The 22521-nt window shown below is 38.5% G+C and overlaps 2 protein-coding genes across 3 annotated transcripts in view; one reads left to right on the top strand and one right to left on the bottom strand.

Annotated features, from left to right (window-relative positions):
• Positions 1 to 22521, bottom strand: part of BABAM2 (BRISC and BRCA1 A complex member 2) — a 584671-nt gene that overhangs the window by 487854 nt on the left and 74296 nt on the right. The window contains exon 1 of one of the 2 annotated variants that reach the window (XM_043984329.1): positions 3342 to 3454. The exons of the other annotated variant lie outside the window; for it this stretch is intronic. The gene's annotated coding sequence lies outside the window, so the exon portion shown is untranslated. Of the gene's footprint in view, positions 1 to 3341; positions 3455 to 22521 lie in introns of those variants that run through there. 2 annotated transcript variants of the gene reach the window in all.
• Positions 3524 to 22521, top strand: part of RBKS (ribokinase) — a 119420-nt gene continuing 100422 nt past the window's right edge. The window contains exon 1 of the mRNA XM_043984332.1: positions 3524 to 3946. Within this exon, the coding sequence (XP_043840267.1) occupies positions 3867 to 3946 (80 nt within the window). The 5' untranslated portion in view covers positions 3524 to 3866. The remainder of the gene's footprint in view (positions 3947 to 22521) is intronic.

The following is a 22521-nucleotide window of genomic DNA, read 5'->3' as shown; positions in this document are numbered from 1 at the left end:
TTCTTATGTCACAGAGTTATTGGGAGAATCAAATGTGATAACATAGTATGTGTAAAGGACTTTTTAATATGGTAAATAAATGTAAGCTACATTAAGTATTATTATTATTGAATGCATCTGCTCATCCATAAGCACATCGTGTCTCTTATTCTATAGATGCCATTCAATCCTAAGTGAAAAACATGGGGACTCATTTAATCCTACCCAGATATTGGATATTTCCCACCAACGTATTAGTTCAGCTCCCCCTTTCAAGTCCGTAGGCCAGACATGTTTTTTTCGAAGATTTATTTGTAAAAATGTAACTTGGGAAATCTATTTCTCTTTCAACGCTATTGAATGAAACTAAACAGTATAATTTTCCTAGCCAAACTGTAAAAATGTAAAGAGTATCAATAACAAGAAGCAATGAAACATGTATTAGAAACAAAAAAGGTAATAAATGTCCCTCTGCAATTACACACTATGCTTGACAGGTAATCATTTCATTACCTGATTTTCCCCAATGTTCCAAATATTCCTAACAATCCACAAAGAATGCAAAGTAAAATTAGCGTAAGATTATCTTAGAAAATGAACAAGATACAGAAATAAAATAAAAACAATATGCAAAGACCTTCAATTTGTTCAACTGTCCTACATTTACAACGAAAGCCTACAGTTAAACATTTCTAAGTAAGTAACTTGTTTCACTCCAAATTCCTACAAAGGTCAAGTAGTTAATTTAGGATTTACTAAATAAAGATCTTAAAATCAATAATATTTCCTGATTTATTTTAAGGAGTGAACATAGTCGATTGTCTTTATTTAAACAGCCATGGGGCAGCTAGATGGCGCAGTGGTAAAGCACCGGCCCTGGATTCAGGAGTACCTGAGTTCAAGTCTGGCCTCAGACACTTGACACTTACTAGCTGTGTGACCCTGGGTAAGTCACTTAACCCTCATTGCCCTGCAAAAAAAAAACAAAACAAACAAAAAAAAAAAAACAAATAAACAGCCATGGCCTGTGAAGTTGATTTTTTGGTACCCAAATGCAAGACATCTATTCCAATGGATTTTATCTCTTGAGATTCCAACCCAATACTCTGGTCAAGATCCTTCTGTATTTTAACACTGCCATTTACCATGATAGCTTTGTGTCCTCTGCAAATATGATGAGAACACCAACTATGACTTAACTCAAGTCACTCACAGAAATGTTAAGTAACACAGGGACAAGCACAAATCCCTAGAATACTCCACTGAAGTCCTCCTGCCATGCAGACATTGAACTATTAACTACTCCTTTGAGTCAAGTTATCCAACAAATTCTGAATGCATCTGATTGTGTAATCTGATTCATACAATCTTTCCTTTCTCAACAAGAATAGCATGATATTATATCGAAAAATTTAGATAAAATCTAGGTAAACTATAGCCACAGAATTCTCCTAATCAACTAGATTAGTAATCACATCAAAATAGAAATTAATTTAGCCTTCCATGACTTATTCTTGATGAAGCCATGATGGCTCTCTGTAATCACTAATTCCTTTTCTAAATATTTAGCAACTAATTTCTTTAATGATGTATTCTAAAATCTTCATAAGAACTGAAGTCAAGTTCACTGGCCTGTAATTTGCAAATTCTTTTATAGTAAAATATCCATTTATAGAATGCACTTCAGTTAAAATTGCCTTCCATCTAGATGAAGACAAAAAACGTTATACAGCCAGTTCTCACTTTAAGTAAATTTGACTTTGTAAAGAATTCTAAAAGAAATCTGCATTCCAAAAAAATAACTATGTTAACTTTACTGTACAGTACTGTGCTCTCTTGCCCCTTCCTGCCCCTCCACTTGGTTCTCTGTGACCTCCCATCCCCACCATCAAAAAAAACACCTTCTAAGTGAAAGCAGAAGAGACCCCAGTGCCACTTTCAAGTTAGGGGAATGGCTTGAGCCATTTGTTAGTCCACGCCATTTTGTGTCCCTGAGTATGTTTTCTGCCCTTCCTTATGTGTTTGTTCCCACCTTGTGTATCCCCCTCTTCTCTTGCCTAAGTCAGGTCCTCAAGTGTCTAGTCCATGTATTCTTCCTCCTGCTCTCAACTTCACTGTTCCCAGCCCTCAGGCCTAAGTGGCCCTCTTCCTGCCCCCCTCCCTTCCCCACTCAGCAAAACCCCATCAGGTACAAATTGCTTTATGGAGAGGTCTGCAAAAAGGTCCACTATTTCCGTGGTCAAAGGCCATTTTAGGGCTATCTATAAAGCTGATGTAGGCCTTGCATTGCAAATGAACAGGGAGTAACTACTGCACACAGAAATCAAATAAAAGCTACCCATTGGAAAGACCTAATCATTATAAACTATTCCAAATTGACTGACTTGTATGGCCCACTTATATACTATACCACATCAAGGCCATGGAAAGTAAAAGGGTCAAGGGGAAGGACATGTGCGGACTCACTGAAACATCATGCGCGGCTCAAAGGGAGAGTTATACTCATGTCACAACCCGTCAAAGGACCTGGGAGGAAAGAGGCAAAAAGTACCTAGTTCCTCTCCAGGGTACCTCAAAGGTGGCTTTGAAATGAAAATCTCACTCAGATAAAGCAATAACAATAATAATTAATGATAGTTGATGTTTACATAGCACTCTAGGGTTTCCAAAGTGCTTTAGAATCCTAGGATCACAGTTTTAGAGCTAGAAGTGATCTAAAAGTGATCTAAATCGTCCAGTCCAACCGTATCCTTGAACAGATGGAAAAACTTAAGTCACAAGGCTTTAGAGAGTAGAGCCTGGATGACCTTATCTCATTTGCGCTTCACAACCCTGGATCCTGTGCAAAATGCATAGTCCCTTAGCCTGTCTCAGCCTAATTTCTACATATGTAAAATGGGAATAACAACTTGCATTTGTGGAACGCAGTAAAATCTGCCACGCATTTTACATCTAATCTCTCATTTGATTCTCACAACCCTGTGATGGATGTGATATTATTATTGCCTGGGGTCAACCCAGCTACTAAGTGTCAGAGGCGAGATTTGAACCCAGGTCTTCCTGACTCCAGGTCCAGCGATCAATGCCCTCTGAGCCACGCTCCTTACCCATACAGGTTTCCCAAGTCACACTTGGGGAGGGCCTGGGGCTGGACAGGCCTAAAAGGAAGGAAGACGAGGCGTGGGCCTGGTGGGCTCAGTCTGAGGGGAAATGTCGCGCGGGGGTGGGGAGGGAGGAAGGGAGGCGCCTGGGCGGGCCGGGGGCTCTCCTAGGAGAAGAGGCAGCGCCCTCCGGCCGCCTTCCTGCCATCACCTGTTCAGTTATGTTCCCCACCGCCCGCAACCGAGCCCCACACCGAGTACCTGCGACTACAGCCCGACAGACGCAGACACCGGCTACAACGCGCGCGCCGAGCACACTCCCCGAGCGCGCCCCCGCCCGCAACGCGCAGCGCCGTGCGGGGACGGGCGCGCCCCCGCGGAAGCCCGCCCTCAAGCCTGGCGACGTGCGCGCTCCCGAACTTTGGGAAATCATGGAGCTTTGGGGGGTGGGTAGTCAAGTGGGCGCCTGAAAGTTCCCTTCCCCCCACCCCACTTTCTACCCTCAGATAACCGAATAATCAGATAGCCTCGAAGAGGGCCCAAAAAGTGAGGAATGAACGGGCTTAGGGGAGGAAACCCTCACGGGAGAGGAGTGGAGCAGCTGGAGTACTAATTTGCATCAGGCACTTGGAAAGATGCCCGCCGGGTGACTGGGGGGAATAAAAGGGGGAGGGGAAAGGCCCTCGTCTCGTCGTCCGCGAGGGGAGGGACGCGGTGTACCTAACTCTGGGTGGAGGGCAAAGGGCAAAGTTCATTGCGAATCTGCCGGCCTGACTTGCGTTCACTATGGCAGCCTGCGCCGCGGGTATACAGCCGGACTCGGCGGCGGTGGTGGTGGTGGGCTCCTGCATGACCGACCTGGTCAGGTTAGTGCCGGAGGGGATGGGGGACGGGGAGCCCGCTGGCTGCCCTAGGCTCCTGAGCTTGGAGAGAAAGGTAAGGGAGGAAGGGCAGAGAGGAATCAGAAATGAGGCCCAGACAAGGGAAGTGACAGCCCCACACACACTCACGTGGTGAGTTAGGAGCAGAGTCCACATTGGAACCCAGGCCCGCGGATTCCCAACCTAGCTCTCTGAAGCACTCTGCCTTCACTGGGCACTTGTAATAGGCCCTTAACAAATGCAAGATGAAGAAATGAAAAGATGCTTTTACATCGTTGGTACAAATAATAACTGCCAGCATTTCTGGAGTTTTTGCTTCAGCTACCTATGGTGGGGGACCCTCTGTGGTTTCTTGTAAGCAAACATTTATTATGTATCAACTTTGCAAGGAACTGGAAATCCCAAAAGAAAAATAATCTTTACCTTTCAGGAGCCGACATTCTAGGAAGGAAAGGTAGACTAGATAAGGGGGGGGGGGGAGAAAGACATGTAGATAGCATCATAGATGTAGAGCCGAAGGGGCTTTCAAACTCCTCTAGTTCAAACTCTCCCTACTTTTTATCCAGATGAGAAAATTGAAGCCCAGAGAGGTTATTGGCTGGTACAGGGCCACACATGTAATTAGTACCAGAAAGAGCCAGATCCTCTGACTTTGTGCCCCAATGCCTCTCAAGAAAAAATAACCTAAAAATAAATGTGATAGGGGGAGGAAAGATTAATTATCTATGGATCATACATTTAAAACGGGAGAAAAGGCCTTAGAGATCATCCGAGCCAATCCAGTTAAAGAAGTTTCTTAGGGAGATAAGTTTCTTATGGAGATAAGTTTCTTTATCTGGATTGGACTACATGATCTTTAAGGCCCCAAGAGCTTACCTTGAAAAGAATTTTTACAGGTAAACACTAAGGTGGTCGGAGAAGCTGAAAACATGAACAAGTCTTTGCCAGAGCTTCAACATAGTTTAATACAATTCAGCAAATATTTCTCAATATGGGGTGTTGTACTAGAAGTTGGGACTAAAATGAAAAAAAAAATAGCCGCTAAGCTTACAATCTACTAATGTATATAGGAGATGTACAAAGATTGCAACCTAGAACATGTCACAACCAATCTAGGCTTAAGTTTTCTTATCTGTAAAAATAAGGAGGTTAGGCTTTATGAGCCATAACATCCCTTCTAGCGATAAAGGTATACTGTCAGTTTAACGCAAAGTGATGAGTAATTGGAGCAAAGGTAAAGTACCCTGAGAAAACTTGGGGAGAGAAAGAACGCTTTCATTTGGAGGATTGAAGGTAACCTTTCCAAGAGTGGCAAGAGCTGAGCTGATCCTTGAAGTAATAAGTTTCTGTTCCAGAGATGAGGACCTATATTACTGACATGCACACCCTGCATAGACACACCATATGAGCTAATCATGCTGTTTGGCTAGAACATAATATGCAGGAGTACTAAAGAAAGAAGGTTGGTGTAAAAAATATAATTAAAGAGAAGTTGGAGCCTTAGAGGGACTCATGGTAAATTCTTCCTTTACAGTATGAAGCAAAAATGAGAGAGACTGGAGCAAAGATCTGTGAGATCCTTGAGTTGGAAGAAATTGGAATCTTAAGAATTAGAGACCTCAAAGTACATGAAGTTTAACACTACCTAAACTTTACCCAAATCATGAATCCTGTCTACTGAATTTTCCAGCCTCTGTTTAAATACAGCTACAGTGATGATGAGTTCATTCCCCACCCCACCCCACCCCCACTTAAAGGATAGATGATTTTTCATTATATCCATAAGAAATACTTCCCTGTAATTTCTACTCATTGTCCCTAGAACTGGACAGCCTTTCAAATATATAAAGGCTTTTCGTATCTCACCCTGCCCCCTTAACCCCAAGACTTCTCCAGGATAGCCATTGCTAGTTGCTTCCAATGGCATGGCTTCAAATCTCCTTCACCATCCCTCTGTCTGATACTAGGAAAAGTCAATATCATATTGATTTTAGGTCGTGTGGATTGAATTGCTACTACTAGTACTTCTGTAGCATTTTGTATTTGCAGTGAATATTTCAGTCTTTTGTTGGTGTAATAACTCTGGAAAGTACAGCTAAGACCCTCACCCATGAGTTCCACTGACCTGAAATTATCCATCTGGAATACAGTAGAGAATTTGAAAGTAAGGTAGCATGGGAGCCCAATGATTCCTAAATGATCTCTACTTGAGCTAATATCCAAGTCAGTTGTTTAAGGTACCAGGTTGCTTTTAAAAATATTTTGACTTTATTCTAATATTTCTTGCAATTTCATGAAGTCATTGATTTCTCTTAGATACCTTCTAATTTTCTGTGAGTCTATCACTTGGATAAGGGAAACCACTTTTCTTTTCTAAACCATTTGTTCTTTCAATTCTTTCCTCAAGAGTTTCAATGTTTTATCTGTGACTGCAGTGGTTACAGAATTACTTGTTCCTAGAGCTACAATAATTTTTTATACTGGTCCCTATCTTCTTTGATTTACTCATCTCTCTAATTCCTGAAATGGGTAGGGCCAAGCTCCTCCCACTGCTATGATTTTAAGTGGGGTAGTAGCCCCCGTTTGGTCTTACCCTGAGTCACCTAAGTTCTTGCAATTATCTCTACTATCCCCAAATCTTTGAGGTTTAGAGTAATGGGACTTAAGGAACCTCTTTGGCAAGTCAGTATAGAACACTATGGACCTTGGAAACCCAAGTTTGAACACCTCTGTTGCACAATGCTCAATGGAACTCTTCAGGGCTTCTAAGGTTCCTGTCCTGGAGTTTTCTGACTATCTTGTGAATTGATGGTTTCCCTGGTGCTTTCTGAAGCACTTCTTCTCCCTCATGACAGAATACTGCAAGCTACAAGATTTTCAAGCCCATCAAAAACTCAATGAGAGGCTACAGGCTTATTTCCCTGAACTGGCACTTTTTTGCCTATGGACTTCTGACAGATTTGGGGGGGGGGGGTGAAATTCTGGGTAGAAGTCACTCACTGTAGTTTTTTATTGGCTTTGATCATTTTTTTTTTTTGGTCTAGTGCAAAATTCAGATTTTTGCTGGAATAGCTATGTTGTAACTGGGCTGAATGCTTCCTATTGAAGCACCCATGTTGTCTGGAAGCTTTTTAACTTTATGGTTTAAAAGGAATGAAACTTACTCAAAAATCAAGTACAGAAAAAAAAATACATGTCATATAATATACAACAGCATTATTATTAACACTTCTCTTGAGGTAATGAAATATGTGGGATTAGAGCATTCCAGATTTTTCCCTTGTCATAATTCTTTCTTGTGTATGTATATTTCTTAGTAAGCAGCTAAGTGTGGAGTAGATAGAGCACCAGCTTGGAGTCAGGAAAGTTCAAATCCCACCTCAGGCCCTTACAAGCTGTGTGACCTTGCTAGTTATTTAACCCTATTTGCCTCAATTTCCTCATCTATAAAATGAGCTGGAAAAGGAATCAGCAAGCCACTGTAATATCTTTGCCAACAAAAATCCCAAATGGGCTTGCAGAGTCTGACACGACTGAAAAATGACTGAACGGCAACAATTGTCTTATTTCCGTTCTAAATTTTAATTCCATGAAGAGAGGAACTAAATTTTTGCTTTCATCTCCAGAAGTTTAAACATGGTACATACTTAGTGAATATTTGTCAAATAAACAGGTTAACTCTATTTGACAGGTGGATAATACAGTGGTTAGAGCTCTGGGTTTGGAATCAGGAAGACTTGAGTTCAAATTCAGCCTCAGCCTCTTAATAGCTATTTGATCCTGGGCAAGGCACTTAACCTCTCAGTTTCTTTAAATGTAAAAAATGGGGATAATAATAGCACCTTCTCTATCTGTAGTATATCTGATAACTAAGTATAAGGTAAGGCTCAGGTAATTATTATAGGGCATTTGGGCCTAGGTACAGCATTTCCATTACTATTCTCTTTATTATACCATATGCCCCTTACTCTGCCATTGTTTTCAATAACCATGCTCATGCTCTAGAGTTTCCTTACATGTAAAACCTAACATGTAAGAACCCTCATGACAAGCTTCAGTAACAAAACCACTTTGGCTAGAGTTCAAGATCAACTCTACTCTGAATGGAATTTTGATAATTGAATTGACAGTTGATGTTCCATTATAGAATGTGTATTCAATGTTCAACATTGCCTTTTTCATTTTGAATTAATATGACCAATAAGTAGTAGTGCCAGTGGTAACCTTGCAGTTTTTAGCATAGTAGTCATGGTCATTTGTAGTACTGACTATGCCTCACCTTTGCAGATAATTTTCAAAAATTATGAGACCTATTAACATTCTATATAACCATTATAACGTTCTATATATAGTCTTCATTGGTCCTACCAATTGCCAGTGCCAACCTCCTCCGTACATCTAAATTTCACCTACCCAGGATTATGCGTGTGTGTGTGTGTGTGTGTGTGTGTGTGTGCGCGCGCAAAACCCTAGTTTTACTCCTGTGCTTCAGTCTAGCATTATCAACTATCTTTTGGACATATCCAACTGTATTCCACATAGGCATGTCAAACTCAGTATGTCTAAAATGGAGCTCATTATCTTTACCCCCAAAATCATCCCTCTTCTATTTCTTTTGAGAGCACTATGATGTTTCCCATCATTGACTTTAAACCACAGAATCATCCTTGACTGTACATTTTCCTTCACTTGCCATATCCAATCAGTTGGCAAGTATGGATAATTCTACTTCTACAACATTTCTTATATCTGACTGCTTCTTTCCAGTTATATCACAAAAACCCTCATTCTGACCCTCATAACCTTTCACCTGGACAATGGCAGTAGCCTCTTAATTTGTCTCCCCATCCTCAAAGTCCTTCCCCTCCCTTCTATCCTCCACATGGCTGGCAAATTGTTATCAATAATGCTCAGGTCTCATCATGTTACTCTCCTGCTCAAAAAATTTTAATGGCTCCTTCTAGAATAAACATGAACTCTTCTTCTTTGGCATTTACAGCACTTCACAATCTGGCCCCAATCTATCTTTCTGGACTTCCTTTATGCAGCCTATCATGTACTCTACATTCCAGTCAAACTGAACTGCTTGCTTTTCCACTTCTAATTCCATGCCTTTCCATAAGCTAACACACACACACAACTGAAATTACATTTTCCCTCATTTTGACCTCTCACATCTTTAGCTTCCTTCAAGGTTCATCTCAAGTACCAACTCCTACTAGAGGCCTTATCTGATCTCTTCCCCCCCCCCCCCCCTTTAAGTGGCCTCTTCTACAAATTACCTTGCAGGTATTTGTCTTATCTATACATACTGTGGCCTCACTGTCCCACCCTGAAGCTACTTTGTCCCTCAGAGTTTTAGGGTTAACTCTTTATATGCTATTAGCTAAAGCCCACATTCTTATATATTTTCACTCACACAAACTGTTAGTAAACAGGAATTAACACTAATTCCATTTAACCAATTAATATCTTTTCACTTTTACAGTATTACATTTACTTCTAAAATAATTAGTAAGAGCAGAAGTACTAACATTTCTCTTTCCCCCCAATAGCAGGGAGATATGCTCTTTCCTGTACCACCTCAGGTTAGGGAGAGTGTGCTCAGACTTAACCCAGTTTCTCCATATAATCAATCCCATCAAGTTCAAGCCCAACAATAGTCTCACTGCTGAATGAATCCCTATTATCAACTAACATTGTCTTGTTTCACTGCCAGGCAAGAAGTCAGAAGAAGAGAAGGACCAGGTTCTGGTCAACCTGGTCAGTACCTTTTGAATGCACCCCCAATTCCAGCTACACAGTCAGTCAGAAAGATTCATCTTGGGGCAGCTAGATGGAGAAGTGGATAGAGCACTGGCCCTGGAGTCAGGAGTACCTGAGTTCAAATCCAGCCTCAGACACTTAACACTAGCTGTGTGACCCTGGGCAAGTCACTTAACCCCAATTGCCTCACTTAAAAAAAAAAAAAACAACAAAAAAAGAAAGATTCATCTTTATCATGAGGCTAGCTGATCAAAACCAGTGTCTGCACATGCTCCAAAGACCTCTTGGGCACGAACATTTTGTTCATACTCATAGCACATATTGAAGCAAATTGGCCAGTCCCCCTTAGAAGTGTAAATGTTTCCATTCAATCAAATGTAAATTCCTTGAAAGCAAGGACTATTTTTTTCTTTTTATCCCTAGCACCATGCCCTGTACATAGTAGTCACTTACTGAATATTCATTGAATAAATGAATGAATACAAGCATCTCCCTAAATGTAGCAAATATAGTAAGTTCCCTATAAACATTGAATCCATGAAAAATGAAGAAGCAAAGTATGTTAAATCTTTGGGAGCCCAGAGCACATAGTTCTATGCTTGCTTAATAACTTGAAAATATTTTTTATTTAATACCCCTTGTCCTAAATAAAATGTGAATACATCACATTTGTTTCAACCACCCACCTATTTAGCCCTCCTTTGAGACATAAACAATTAGAGCTAAAACATCTGCTATAGAGACCACATTTGTATATAATATTCTTACTTAGTAGTTCCCCATCTATGTGCTCTGAGGAAATGTTTTCAGGGACCTTTATCAAATGTTCTATTCCTTTTTTTTTTTTTTTAAGTGAGGCAATTGGAGTTAAGTGACTTGCCCAGGGTCACACAGCTAGTAAGTGTCAAGTGTCTGAGGCCGGATTTGAACTCAGGTACTCCTGACTCCAGGGCCAGTATTCCATCCAGTGCGCCACCTAGCTGCCCTGTTCTATTCCTTTTAATGATCTTTACACTCACATTGCTATAGTTAGATTGTTTTCTTGGTTCTGTTTATTTCATTCTGCTGCAGCATACTTCTTTGATTCTTCAAATTATATCTTACTGGACAATAATGTCCTGTTATATTCATATATCAAACATTTTCATCCATTCTTGAATCAGTGGATGCCCAACTTTGTTTCTAATCCTTTCTTCATATTACAAAGTGCTGCTACAAATATTTTGGAAATGTTATGGGCTGGAAGTTTTCTGGGGGAAATCAAGGAACCTTCTCCTTGAGAAACTAAAGCAAAAGACAGACACACCTAAAGAGATAAGCTGCACCTGATCTGGACTGAGTTAGCTCCAGGACCACCACCAGTCTGCCCTACCCCTCAGGGAGATAAGATTAGGCATGACTGCTGCCTTTGTGGCATGAGGGGGACAGAAATGGCTTGAGAGATCAGAGCCACCTCTTGCCCAACTTCCCCCAGCCACCACCAGTGGGGGATGGTCCTTCCCCAATAAGGGAACTTTCCATAGTCAGATGATCACCCCATCCGACCACCATCTGTCCTCTATAAAAGTATTTGCCTGTCTCCTACTGAGATAGGTATCTCAGAGGACCACACCTTTGTACCATGCCTTCTCCCCATGAGAAATCCAAGGACTTCTGTTTCCTTTCTCTAGCGCCTAAATAAAATATTGTTTTATTCTAATTGGATTTGTGTGCAAGCAGGTGTAATCCTTTAAAGAGGAATTCCTAAGAATCCCTACACCAAACCCCTATCAATTTTCCCATAACAGGAAATATATTGGACTTTTGACTAACTAAATCCTTTGGCCATATATTTTATTGGGAAATGGCTTCTATTATGATGTATTTATTTCAAATCCCTGCCTGTATGTTTTAGATGTCAGAACAGTAATGGTAATATATTTAGTGAATTTTTTCCCACTCATCTATTTTCTGATTCATTCATGAAAAAGCTTTTAAATTTTACAGTAAAAAGAAACTATTTTATCTTTAATGATTTCCTCTATCCCATATTTATTTTAGAAAAGTACATGATCTTGTTACCTTCTGATTTTTTTATAACATGGCATTTTATACTCAGGCTGCATATCTATTTTGAGCTAATGTGACATGTGATATAAGGTCCATGCTTGTTTACAGAGTTAATATATGTCACCTTTAATTGACAATTTTATTTCTCATTTTCTTTTTTTAAGGCTATACAGTACAATCATGTTACACATGTTTCCCCGTTAGTCATGTTGTGAAGGAAAGATCAGGGAAAAAAAGGAAAAAACAAAAAAAGAAAAAACAAACATCAAAACATTGAAAATAGTATGCCTCAATCTGCATTCAGACTCCATAGTTCTCTCTCTGAATATGGATAGCATTTTCCATCATGAGTCTTTTGGCATTGTCTTGGATCATTATATTGCTGAGAAGAGCTAAGTCATAGTTGATCATTGTAGAACATTGTTGTTACTTTGTATAGTGTTCTCATTTCATTCAACATCAGTTCATGTAAGTCTTTCCAGGTTTTTCTGAAATCTACCTGCTCATCATTTCTTAGAGCACAGTAGTATTTCATTACATTCATATACCACAATTTGTTCAGCCATTCCCCAATTGATGGGTATCCCTTCAATTTCCAATGCTTTGCCACCACAAAAAGAGCTACTATAAATATTTTCATACATGCGGGTGCTTTTCCCTTTTTTATGATCTCTTTGGGATACGGTAAGTAGTATTGCTAGTTCAAAAGGTAGGCACAGTTTTATAGCTGTTGGGGCATAATTCCAAATTGTTCTCCAGAATGGTTAGATCAGTTCCAACTCCACCAACAATGCATTGGTGTTCCAATTTTCCCACATCTCCAACATTTATCATTTTCCTTATCAATAGTGATTTAGAATATTAAAGTAACAAACATTTTTATTTATGGTTTTGGGTTCTAATTTTTGTTCTTCCTTCCCTCCCTTTTCCCCTCCCTGAAGCAGTAAGCAATCAGATGTAGGTTGTACATGTATGATTATGTAAAACATTGCTAAATTAGTCATTTCACACATTCTTTTAAATAAGAATACATAACCTGCTTCTATATCCCTGTGGTTGCTCTATAGGGATCTCCCTGCAAACCTGTTTTTATGACACTACAATCATTTCCCTGGCAATGAGCTGTGATATCAGACAGAAATTTGTTGTCCTTTTGCACTTTGGTAATTTAAAATGATAGCTTGTGAGATATAACTCAGGTTCATCCATGCTTTTAAATTTAATCCATTTAAAAATCAGGAAAAGATTGCCTAATTCTCAGGAGATTTTAGCTGGGTAATAGAATAAATTAAGAAGACTTTAGATTCAAAGCAGGTGATAAGTTGGGCATAGTTTTGTTTCACTTTTTTTCTTTTAAATCAACTACAGTTTTGTTGTCAGCTTAGAAACTGCTGACATCATTTTAACATAGTGCAGTACCAAAAGCCACTTCCATTATGCTTTAGTCTAATATAACCCTTCTTTCCTGTCATGTTTTCAGTAAGCCAAATTAAATGCAGTCATTAAAAAATTAAATTTTTCTTTCTTGCAAGAGGTAAACTAAATCACCTTTTATCCACATTTAATTGATCTTAAAAGTTAATTACCAGCAGGTTTTTTTTTAATATTCTTAGACTTCCTGTTGTATAATTTAGTATCAAAAGAATTAGTTCATTGGAAATCAGCTAAATTTAACCCTATTGCTAAACTGTATGTAATAAAGCAGATATCACCATAAGGACAGGCACATGGTCCTGATACTATTTTGGGTCCTGTCTAGGAAGACCCTAATATGGACCCCAACAGGAGAAAATTTAAAGTGGAATATTTAGAAATAGATTTAGGTAGAATTCAGCAGGTTCAAATTTAGAACTTTGGTTTTTGGTAGAAAACAAGATATAGATAGAAAGTAAAAGTTAAAAAGGCAATAGTAAGCCTATAGCCATATATAAAAAGAAGCAATTGGAATAAACAGCAGTTGTGAATGGAGGTCAAATGATCATTGTGTATTGGGTATCTGTAAAACAAGCCAAGGATAAACTAATCCACTTCCATCAAGGGTTATAAGTAAGCTGGGGGGGGCAGCTAGATGGCGCAGTGGATAGAGCACTGGCCCTGGAGTCAGGAGTACCTGAGTTCAAATCCAGTCTCAGACACTTAATACTTAACTAGCTGTGTGACCCTGGGCAAGTCACTTAACCCCAATTGCCTCACTAAAAAAAATAAGTAAGCTGGGTTCATTGTGTTGATTGAATCCTCTCCAATTTGGGTATGGGTATGGAAGAGCAGTTGCAGCTAAGAAATTCCTACATAGGGGTCAGAATCATAATGTGAACAAATCAAGCTCTGCATTAGGATATACAAGTCAGAACTTTAAGGGTTAAAGGGAGAAGAAATGCCTGGAGCAGAAATGGTGTCAAAACTAAAAATTGAGTCAATGTTAGAGAAAGTAGCTAGCAAAAGGTAAAGTCAAGGGTTCAAGCTATGATAGTCTAATCCTTGCAAAATATGTGCCAGATTCCACGGGTCAAAACCAAGTGCTGTCTTGCTTTGCAGCTTTGTTGGCCTATAAATTCATGTGTATTTATGTGTGTGCATATCCTCACTCCTGAGCATACTTTCATGCTCAGCACTGTGTGGACATAATCCATTGAGGTAGAGTGGCTACAAAAGACCTGTACTGGGGTTGTGGCTGTGGAAACAGAGAAATGAGGTTGAAAGCAAAGGTAGAATTTTTAAAACCTGGATAATAAATTGAATATGAGAAGTCAGGGAGATGAAAGAGTGAATGATAACCCCAAAGTTTCATACTTAAAGAAACTGAACAAATGACACTACAGAAATAGTGAAAGTAGGAGAAGATTTAGGGGAAACAAAATTAGTTTGGGCTCACTGATGTTAAGGTGCTATTAAGACATGAATGTGAGCAGCTAAAGATGAAGTTCTACAACTGAAAAGTTAGGTAGATGTGTAGATTTTGAGGTAATCTGCATTGAGGCAGTAATTGAAACTCGGTGTAAATGAGCTTGACCAGAAAGAAAATGTAGAGATAAGAGGGCCAAGGCCTGACAGTTGGAGAACTCTCACATTAAGCCGAAGGTGTGTTTTGAAAGGGTAAGGCTCTCTGAACCTTAGAACTCTGTTGTTTCTATAAATAGAGGAGAGAATAACTAATATGAAGGAATAGTCAGCAATATTAAACAACAGAGATGGAGAAGGATGTTGTCAAGTGAGCCTGGAAAAAACATTTTCTAACATGATCAGTATGTGTGGTAGTACTACACAGGTGCATGCACAATCTGGACTTTGTGTGACATACCCCACATCCTCTATTGTAAGTGCAGGAATTCACCTTGGACAGCTCCAGAATGCCTCTTAGTTGAATGAATGAATGGTCATTGCAGCCAGAATAACATCAGTGATGCATTACTGTTTGTCTTATGGATTTCATCTTTGTCTCAAAGAAAGGAGTCAAGGCAAGTCTTGATGACTTTTGAGAACTAATTAATTGTTGCACTTGGAGGAAAATGATGAGCAACAAGAAACCTAATAAGCCTTGGTAGCCAGTTTCTTCCACCCCCTACATTTTATAGCATCCTCAGTAGTAATAATAATAATCCACATTTATTTAGCACTTTAAACTCTATAAAATACTTTATACACAACAGCCTTGTGAGGTAGGTAGTACACATATTATTACTCACATTTTATAGGTGATTATAAGGAGGCTTAGTGAAAGAACATGATGTTCTCAGGATCCCATAGCTAGTAAATGTCAGAACTGGAATGTGAAGTCAGTTTTTCTGACACCAATGCCAGTATTCTCTTCACTATACTAAAACCCTCTTAATAATTTACACTGGTTGTGTCAAACTCAAATAAAAATGAGGGCACTAAATCCTGCATAAGGATCTCTGTCAGCTACATATTGATTCAGAAAACTACATATTAGCATTTACGTTCTATTGTATTTTCATTTACTTTGTTAAATATCTCCCAATTACATTTTCGGGGGGGGGGCAATGAGGGTTAAGGGACTTGCTCAGGGTCACACAGCTAGTAAGTGTCAAGTGTCTGAGGCCAGATTTGAACCCAGGTCCTCTTGAATCCAGGGCTGGTGCTTTATCCACTGTGCCACCTAGCTGCCCCCTCCCAATTACATTTTCATATGGTTCAAAATGGAATCGGGGTGTTGCAGGGCACGTGTGTGTGTGTGTGTGTATGCACAAATTCAAAAATGAATAAATTAAAATGCGTAAAAAGTGAAATAAAAGATTGTTGTTGTTGTTTGTTTCTGAGAGGACCATGACATCAGGATGATGTCATGACTTGCACTGACTTGCACTTGGATTTAAGTGAGGGAGACCTGTGCAAGGTCACCAATCTCACTCTTCTCCAGAGCCATCTGGGTCCAGTGGCAAGATACACATCAGAACAACTGGAAATGGCCCCAGATATTTAAGACAATTGGGGTTAAGTGGCATGTATAGGGTCATACAGCTAGTGTCTGAGGTGAGATTTGAACTCAGGTCCTTACAACTTCAGGGCCAATATTCTATCCGTTGCCACTGAGCTGCCTGAAATAAAAGGTAGTGTGAAAGAACAAGCATTAGCAATTAGGAAGACCAGGAAAGGTTTCATGTAGAAGAAAAACCTGGAAAGACTTATATGAACTTAGTGTAATGAAGTGAGCAGAACCAGGAGAATACTGTGCAGAGAGACAGCAATATTGATACAATGATCCAAGACAGTTCCAAAGGACTAATGATGAAGCATACTATCTACCTCCAGAGAAAAAACTAATATTGATTGAACATAGACTGAAGCATGCTATTTTTCACTTGTTTTTTTCATTTTTTCTTTATTCAAGTTTTCTTATACAAAAAGACTAATGGTAATATTTTACATAATCGTACATGTATAACCTTTGGGGTTGTCCTGGATCATTGTATTGTTGAAAATAATCAAGTCATTCATAGTTCTTCATCAAACAATATTGCTGTCTCTGTGCACAATGTTCTGTTGGTTCTGCTTACTTCACAATACATCGTTTCATACATGTCTTTCCAGGCCTTTCTGAAGTCATCCTGCTTGTCATTTCTTATAACACAATATTCTAACACCATCATATACTACAGTTTGTTCAGCCATTGCCCAATGATGGTGAAAATTCCTTTGATTTCCAATTCTTAGCCACCACAAAAAGAGCTACTAGAAATATTTTTTTACAATTAGGTCTTTTTCTCTTTTGGGGGATGCAGAAGGACTTTTTTCAAGCAGCATTTGTTTTCCTTCTCCACTTCAGGGTTATGCTATATGTAGTAATTATTCTATGATGGCATAAAGGATAATGAAAAATTGAATTATAGAGGACCCAAGAGTAGCCTTGTATTGGAAAGATGCTTTCTATTGACTACGTGCATTTTGTTATGCAGAATTTATTCTCATAAGTCATGTCAGTTACTAGATGATCCTACACATACCATACTTTGAACTTCCCCTAACGTGCTGATAACCTCAAAACTATCAAGAGAAATGTCTCAATTTCCACTTTTTGAAGAAAGGAGCCAAATTATTCTGCTTTTTAAAAAAATATCAGTTTACATAATTAATCAGGGTAATTCATAAGTTTTGTGTTATATATCATTTAAAAAATACCCAAGGAAGTATCCCTTTGTTTTGAGTGGTACATAAATGGAAGTAATGCTAGTTGGCAGTATTTAATTGCAAGAAATCAATAAAATAATATCTTCTTTTAAAATATATCCAAAATGATTGTAGCTAGCACTTAACATAGATTTTTGAAGCATTTTACAAATATCTAGTGTTACCTTCCTAACAACCTTGGGAGGCAGGTGTGGTATTATTATCCCTTTATTTTCCAGATGAGCAAACATAGGCAGACAGAGATTAAATGACATGCCCAGAGTCACACCTCTCTCACTATCTCATTTCTCCTAAATCTATCCCTGACTATCCTTACTAGGCCATCAGTCCCCTCTTATTCTAGGAATTCATCACCCTGTTCTTACCTCATTTTCCTCACATCTGAGTATAGATTTGAACTAGTGTCTTCCTGACTCCACATTCAGCATTTCTGTCTCTGGGCCAACTACCAGAACAGTGATTTTGTCCTGTCAGTAGTTATATGTTCACAATTAATCTTATTATACCATTTATAGATAAGTTCTCACACTTCTCTAAACCTCCCTCAGTAAAGTGTAAGTTCTTTTAAGAGAAGGAATTTCAGGCAGCTAGGTGGCGCAGTGGATAAAGCACCGGCCCTGGATTCAGGAGGACCTGAGTTCAAATCCGGCCTCAGACACTTGACACTTACTAGCTGTGTGACCCTGGCCAAGTCACTTAACCCCCATTGCCCCACCAAAAAAAAAAGAGAGAGAAGGAATTTCATCTTTTAATTTTGTGTTTCCAGCACCTAGCATGTGTTTTATATGCATTAAATGTTATCATTCTCCTAATACCATGGTATTGAGAGCACCAGCATTATTACTTTTTGAGGCATATAGATAAATCTTAAGCATTAAGGAAAAGGCTCTAGCATGGTGACATAATTAAGCTTGTAGTTCAAGAGTTCCACAAGAGATTTCTTAACAGTAGTATTTCTAAATGCATAGCTATAGAAGTAGTTCAACCTTGTTACTCCTTCAGTGATAACAAGAGCTATGTGAGAAATTTTTTAATTGAACTTTAGTGGCATTTTGTGGCATTGCACAGCTATCACACTCCACAGTAAAATTATACAGTAAAACATTCATGGCAAGAAATAGTAGTTTATGTTCATTACAGCATCTAGCATTGTGTATGGCTGGGATGTCCTCATACAAGTTGTTGTTCAGGCACTCTCAGTCATTCCCAACTCTTCATGGCTCTATTGGGGTTTTCTGTACAAGGATATTTGAGTAGTTTGCCATTTCCTTTTCCAGCTCATTTTACAGAAGAGGAAACTGAGGTTAAGTGACTTGACTAGGGTCACAGCTTAGTAGGTTTCAGGCCAAGTTTGAACTCAGGAATGTAGTCTAACTGGCTCTGGGCACTCTATCCACTGCACCACCTAACTACCTCCAGTGCTAGAAGTTACTTAAAAACAAACAAGAAAAAAACCAGGAAGCAATTGAGAAGCCCCAGGAATGGGCTCTAGTTCTTGCTCTTTTTTAGAGTAAGTATGACCATGATGTCTCTTCTTGGGGTTAAGTGAATACCAAACAACACTGATGTAGTAACACTGAAAATTTTACATTTCTCCTTTTTCATTCAGTTATCATATGTATCTAAATTATATAGGATATTCTAAAATCTTTCTACAGTTTAATTCTCTATTATTGTGGTGATTGGGACTTAAATGAGTTATAATGAATTTATAATCCTAGAAAGTAGGGATTCTGTGAAACAAGAGAAAATGGTTACAGAAATATTAAATTAAAAGCAATTAACACAGAATGCCCCGCAAGAAATGATCAGTTTGACTGTAACATCATCATCAACTATCAGCTAGTGAAAGGTTGCAAATTGTCTGCGTGTGCTATGTTATTCAGCTGGTCCAGTTGGTCAGGGAAGGAAGAGTGAGAATATGTCCCTCCGAGTGTCTTATGTGCCCCCTGCAATCTAATGAGATCAAGACTGGGAAATTAAAAGCTTAAAATTAACCTTTGTTGTTGCAGTGTTTGCCATATAACTAGTTTGTGTATTCAAAAATTGGCCTGACAGATAATTTTAAATCTTTTTAAATTTTGATATATTAGTTGACTTATGATTTCATCATTTTGGATAATCTGTCTGCTTAGTTTTTCTTGCGTGAATAGTTAGGTCAAATTCTGTTGAGTGATTATAAATCTCATTCAGGAGGTTCTGCAGTGTTACAGTATTTTATTCAATGACCATGATGTCACCCAAAAGACAAAAACATCTGGAGAACTTTACCATCTGCCAGAAACTGCTCTTCAATTCAAATACTAAACTCGATTTGCATTGTAATTATGGTGAATTCCTTTGACAAGCATACATCTTGAATTATGCCTCATTTACTATTAATGATCAGAAAGTTATAAAACAAAGTTATCTCAATTGTTTTAGCTTTCCCCTTTTTTAAAAAAAGGGTCATGTTTTACTCTACCAAATCAAAAGCTTTTTTTTATAGTCAACAAACACTAAGGACAGTACTGATATTGTATTCCCTATGTTTTTTCAGACATCTGTGATTAGTGAAGCTATGGTCTACTATGGAATTTTGCCTGTAAACACTTATCTGTTTCCTACAAATAACCCTTATCAAGAACAGGTGTGTGTGTGTGTGTGTGTGTGTGTGTGTGTGTGTGTGTGTGTGTGTGAGAGAGAGAGAGAGAGAGAGAATTCTCATAATAAATGAGGAAATAGGCATATAGATTGATAGTTGTCAGTGGTCTTTTTCCAGAATTAAGAAAGAAGGTCTGTAATTTTTCTTCCACCTCATTACTATCATCCTCTCCATTGTATACTTTAGAAATCAGTTTTTCAGTACTCTCGCAATTGCATCCCCTTCATCATACATCTCTAAATACTTAATATAATCCAGCAGCTTTTCTATTCTTTGCCCTTACTGGTATGATTACTGTCTCCTTTAAGTACATACTGTGATGCCAGAGTCCAAGTTTGGTGGCTCTACTGTCCTTGGTTCTGGGGGAAAAACAGTTTATTATAAAGATTATTACATAGCTCTTCCATTTTTCTCCTGTTCATTGTCTTCCTTTCAATTTCAGTCTTAAGTGCTCTTGGAATGACTTTGATTAGGCTGCTTTCCAAACTCTTTAAAATGATTTTACCCGGGGCAGGTAGGTGGCACAGTGGATAGAGCACTGACTCTGGAGTCAGGAGGACCTGAGTTCAAATCCAGCCTCAGACACTTGACACTTACTAGCTGTGTGACCCTGGGCAAGTCACTTAACCCCAATTGCCCCACCCCCCCAAAAAATAATAAATTAAAATGATTTTACCCTCTACTGCATTTCTCTGTTTTATAAAGTGACATTATTTGTAATATATCATTCTCTGTAAGATTTTACAAATGAGTTTATATTCTAAACTGGTATTATTCTTGGCTGCTAGCTCTCTCCACTTGGCAAGCTGGTCATATTAGCTATCTAAAGCACTTTTTAGGCACTTTTGGTCTCCATGGTATGGTAACCAACTTGTATCAGTTACACTTTTAGATAACATTACTGTAGTCTAGGTCTATGTTCTTTTTTATTTGCATTTCCCATTTTTCATCATGAATTAGGCATTTAGGAAGGTCAGGATGGAATTCTTTTCATTACATGCCATAATTTTTCTCCTATTCTTCTAGCTTTGATATTCTAATTTTGATCTTTATTCTTAAAAGTCATTGTTCAGATTGTACACAAACTACTGATGCAGGAATGAGTTTCACATCAGTAACAAGTCTGCTTATGCATTCTCTAACTATATTATAAAGTTCTTAAAATGAACAAATGAATAAAAAAAAGCATTTATTGAGTAATTACCATGTACAAAGCACTGTGCTAAGCATTGGTGATGCAAACAGAAAAGCAGGACAGTCTCTGCTCTCAAAAAACACACATCCTGCAAATTAATTCTAATCTTCCTTAGGATAGGTTGTACAATGTAATTTATATTGGATTTCAGGCCTCATGAGCACTATCTTTTGGGGGGAGGGCGGGGCAATAAGGGTTAAGTGACTTGCCCAGGGTCACACAGCTAGTAAGTGTCAAGTGTCTGAGGCTGGATTTGAATTCAGGTCCTCCTGAAACCAGGGCTGGTGCTTTATCCATTGTGCCACCTAGCTGCCCCACGGGCACTATCTTTTAACTTAACCCCTACACAGAAAATTGTGAGTGTTCAAGTCAATGGAAGCCCAGATAGATGTATCTAAACTTAGAGTAACCAGTCTATATAAATGAATTTTATTTCATTTTTATATCAATGACATAACATATTCTTTGCACATTTGTTATGTCAAATTAGGATTTGAATCAATACAATTTTCACTTACTTTTTAAAGATATATAGATATATATATCGTGTAGTAATACTGTATTTAAATTTTAGGTTTTTGTAATCAACAGCAGGATCTATTTAGATTATGTAGGGTTCCATCTCCTATTTGTGGCAATAGCATTGGAATCCATTTTTTGTAATTTTAAAAATCTCATGGATATTCCTAAGGAATCTTTTTGCTTTTCATTTCTTTACAAATTTTAAATTAGCCATTTTTGACTTGGAGCATTTCTTGTATGTGTACTAAAAAACACTATAAATTATTTTTGTTGTTTATATGATTGACTTGTTTTCTAATTAAATTTTTTTCTCTTGGATCCCAGATATATAACATTCATATTGACTATTTTCGTGGTCAAAAATAATTCCAACTGCCATTTTCTTCCACAATATTACAGAAGTATCACATGCTCCTTTTTTAAATGTCACTTACAAATAGAAATTCACACCTTTATTTTAAAACCTTGTGCCGTCCCCAGACTGTGATGTCAATAAAGTTGAATTCTTCAGGATTTTAAGTCTCATCAGTAGATAATGGGAAATACAAACACAGTCCTTAAATTAGCAAAACTTTCCACAAGATATTCTACCAGATGTCTTTTAGAAAATCCTATGTATGGGGTGGCTAGGTAACGCAGAGGATAAAGCACCAGCCCTGGATTCAGGAAGGCCTGAGTTCAAATCTGGCCTCAGACACTTGACACTTACTAGCTGTGTGACCCTGGGCGAGTCACTTA

This window comes from Dromiciops gliroides, chromosome 2 (genome assembly GCF_019393635.1).
Source record: "Dromiciops gliroides isolate mDroGli1 chromosome 2, mDroGli1.pri, whole genome shotgun sequence".
Taxonomy (NCBI): Eukaryota; Metazoa; Chordata; class Mammalia; order Microbiotheria; family Microbiotheriidae; genus Dromiciops; species Dromiciops gliroides.
This window is presented reverse-complemented; position numbering and strand designations above follow the sequence as displayed.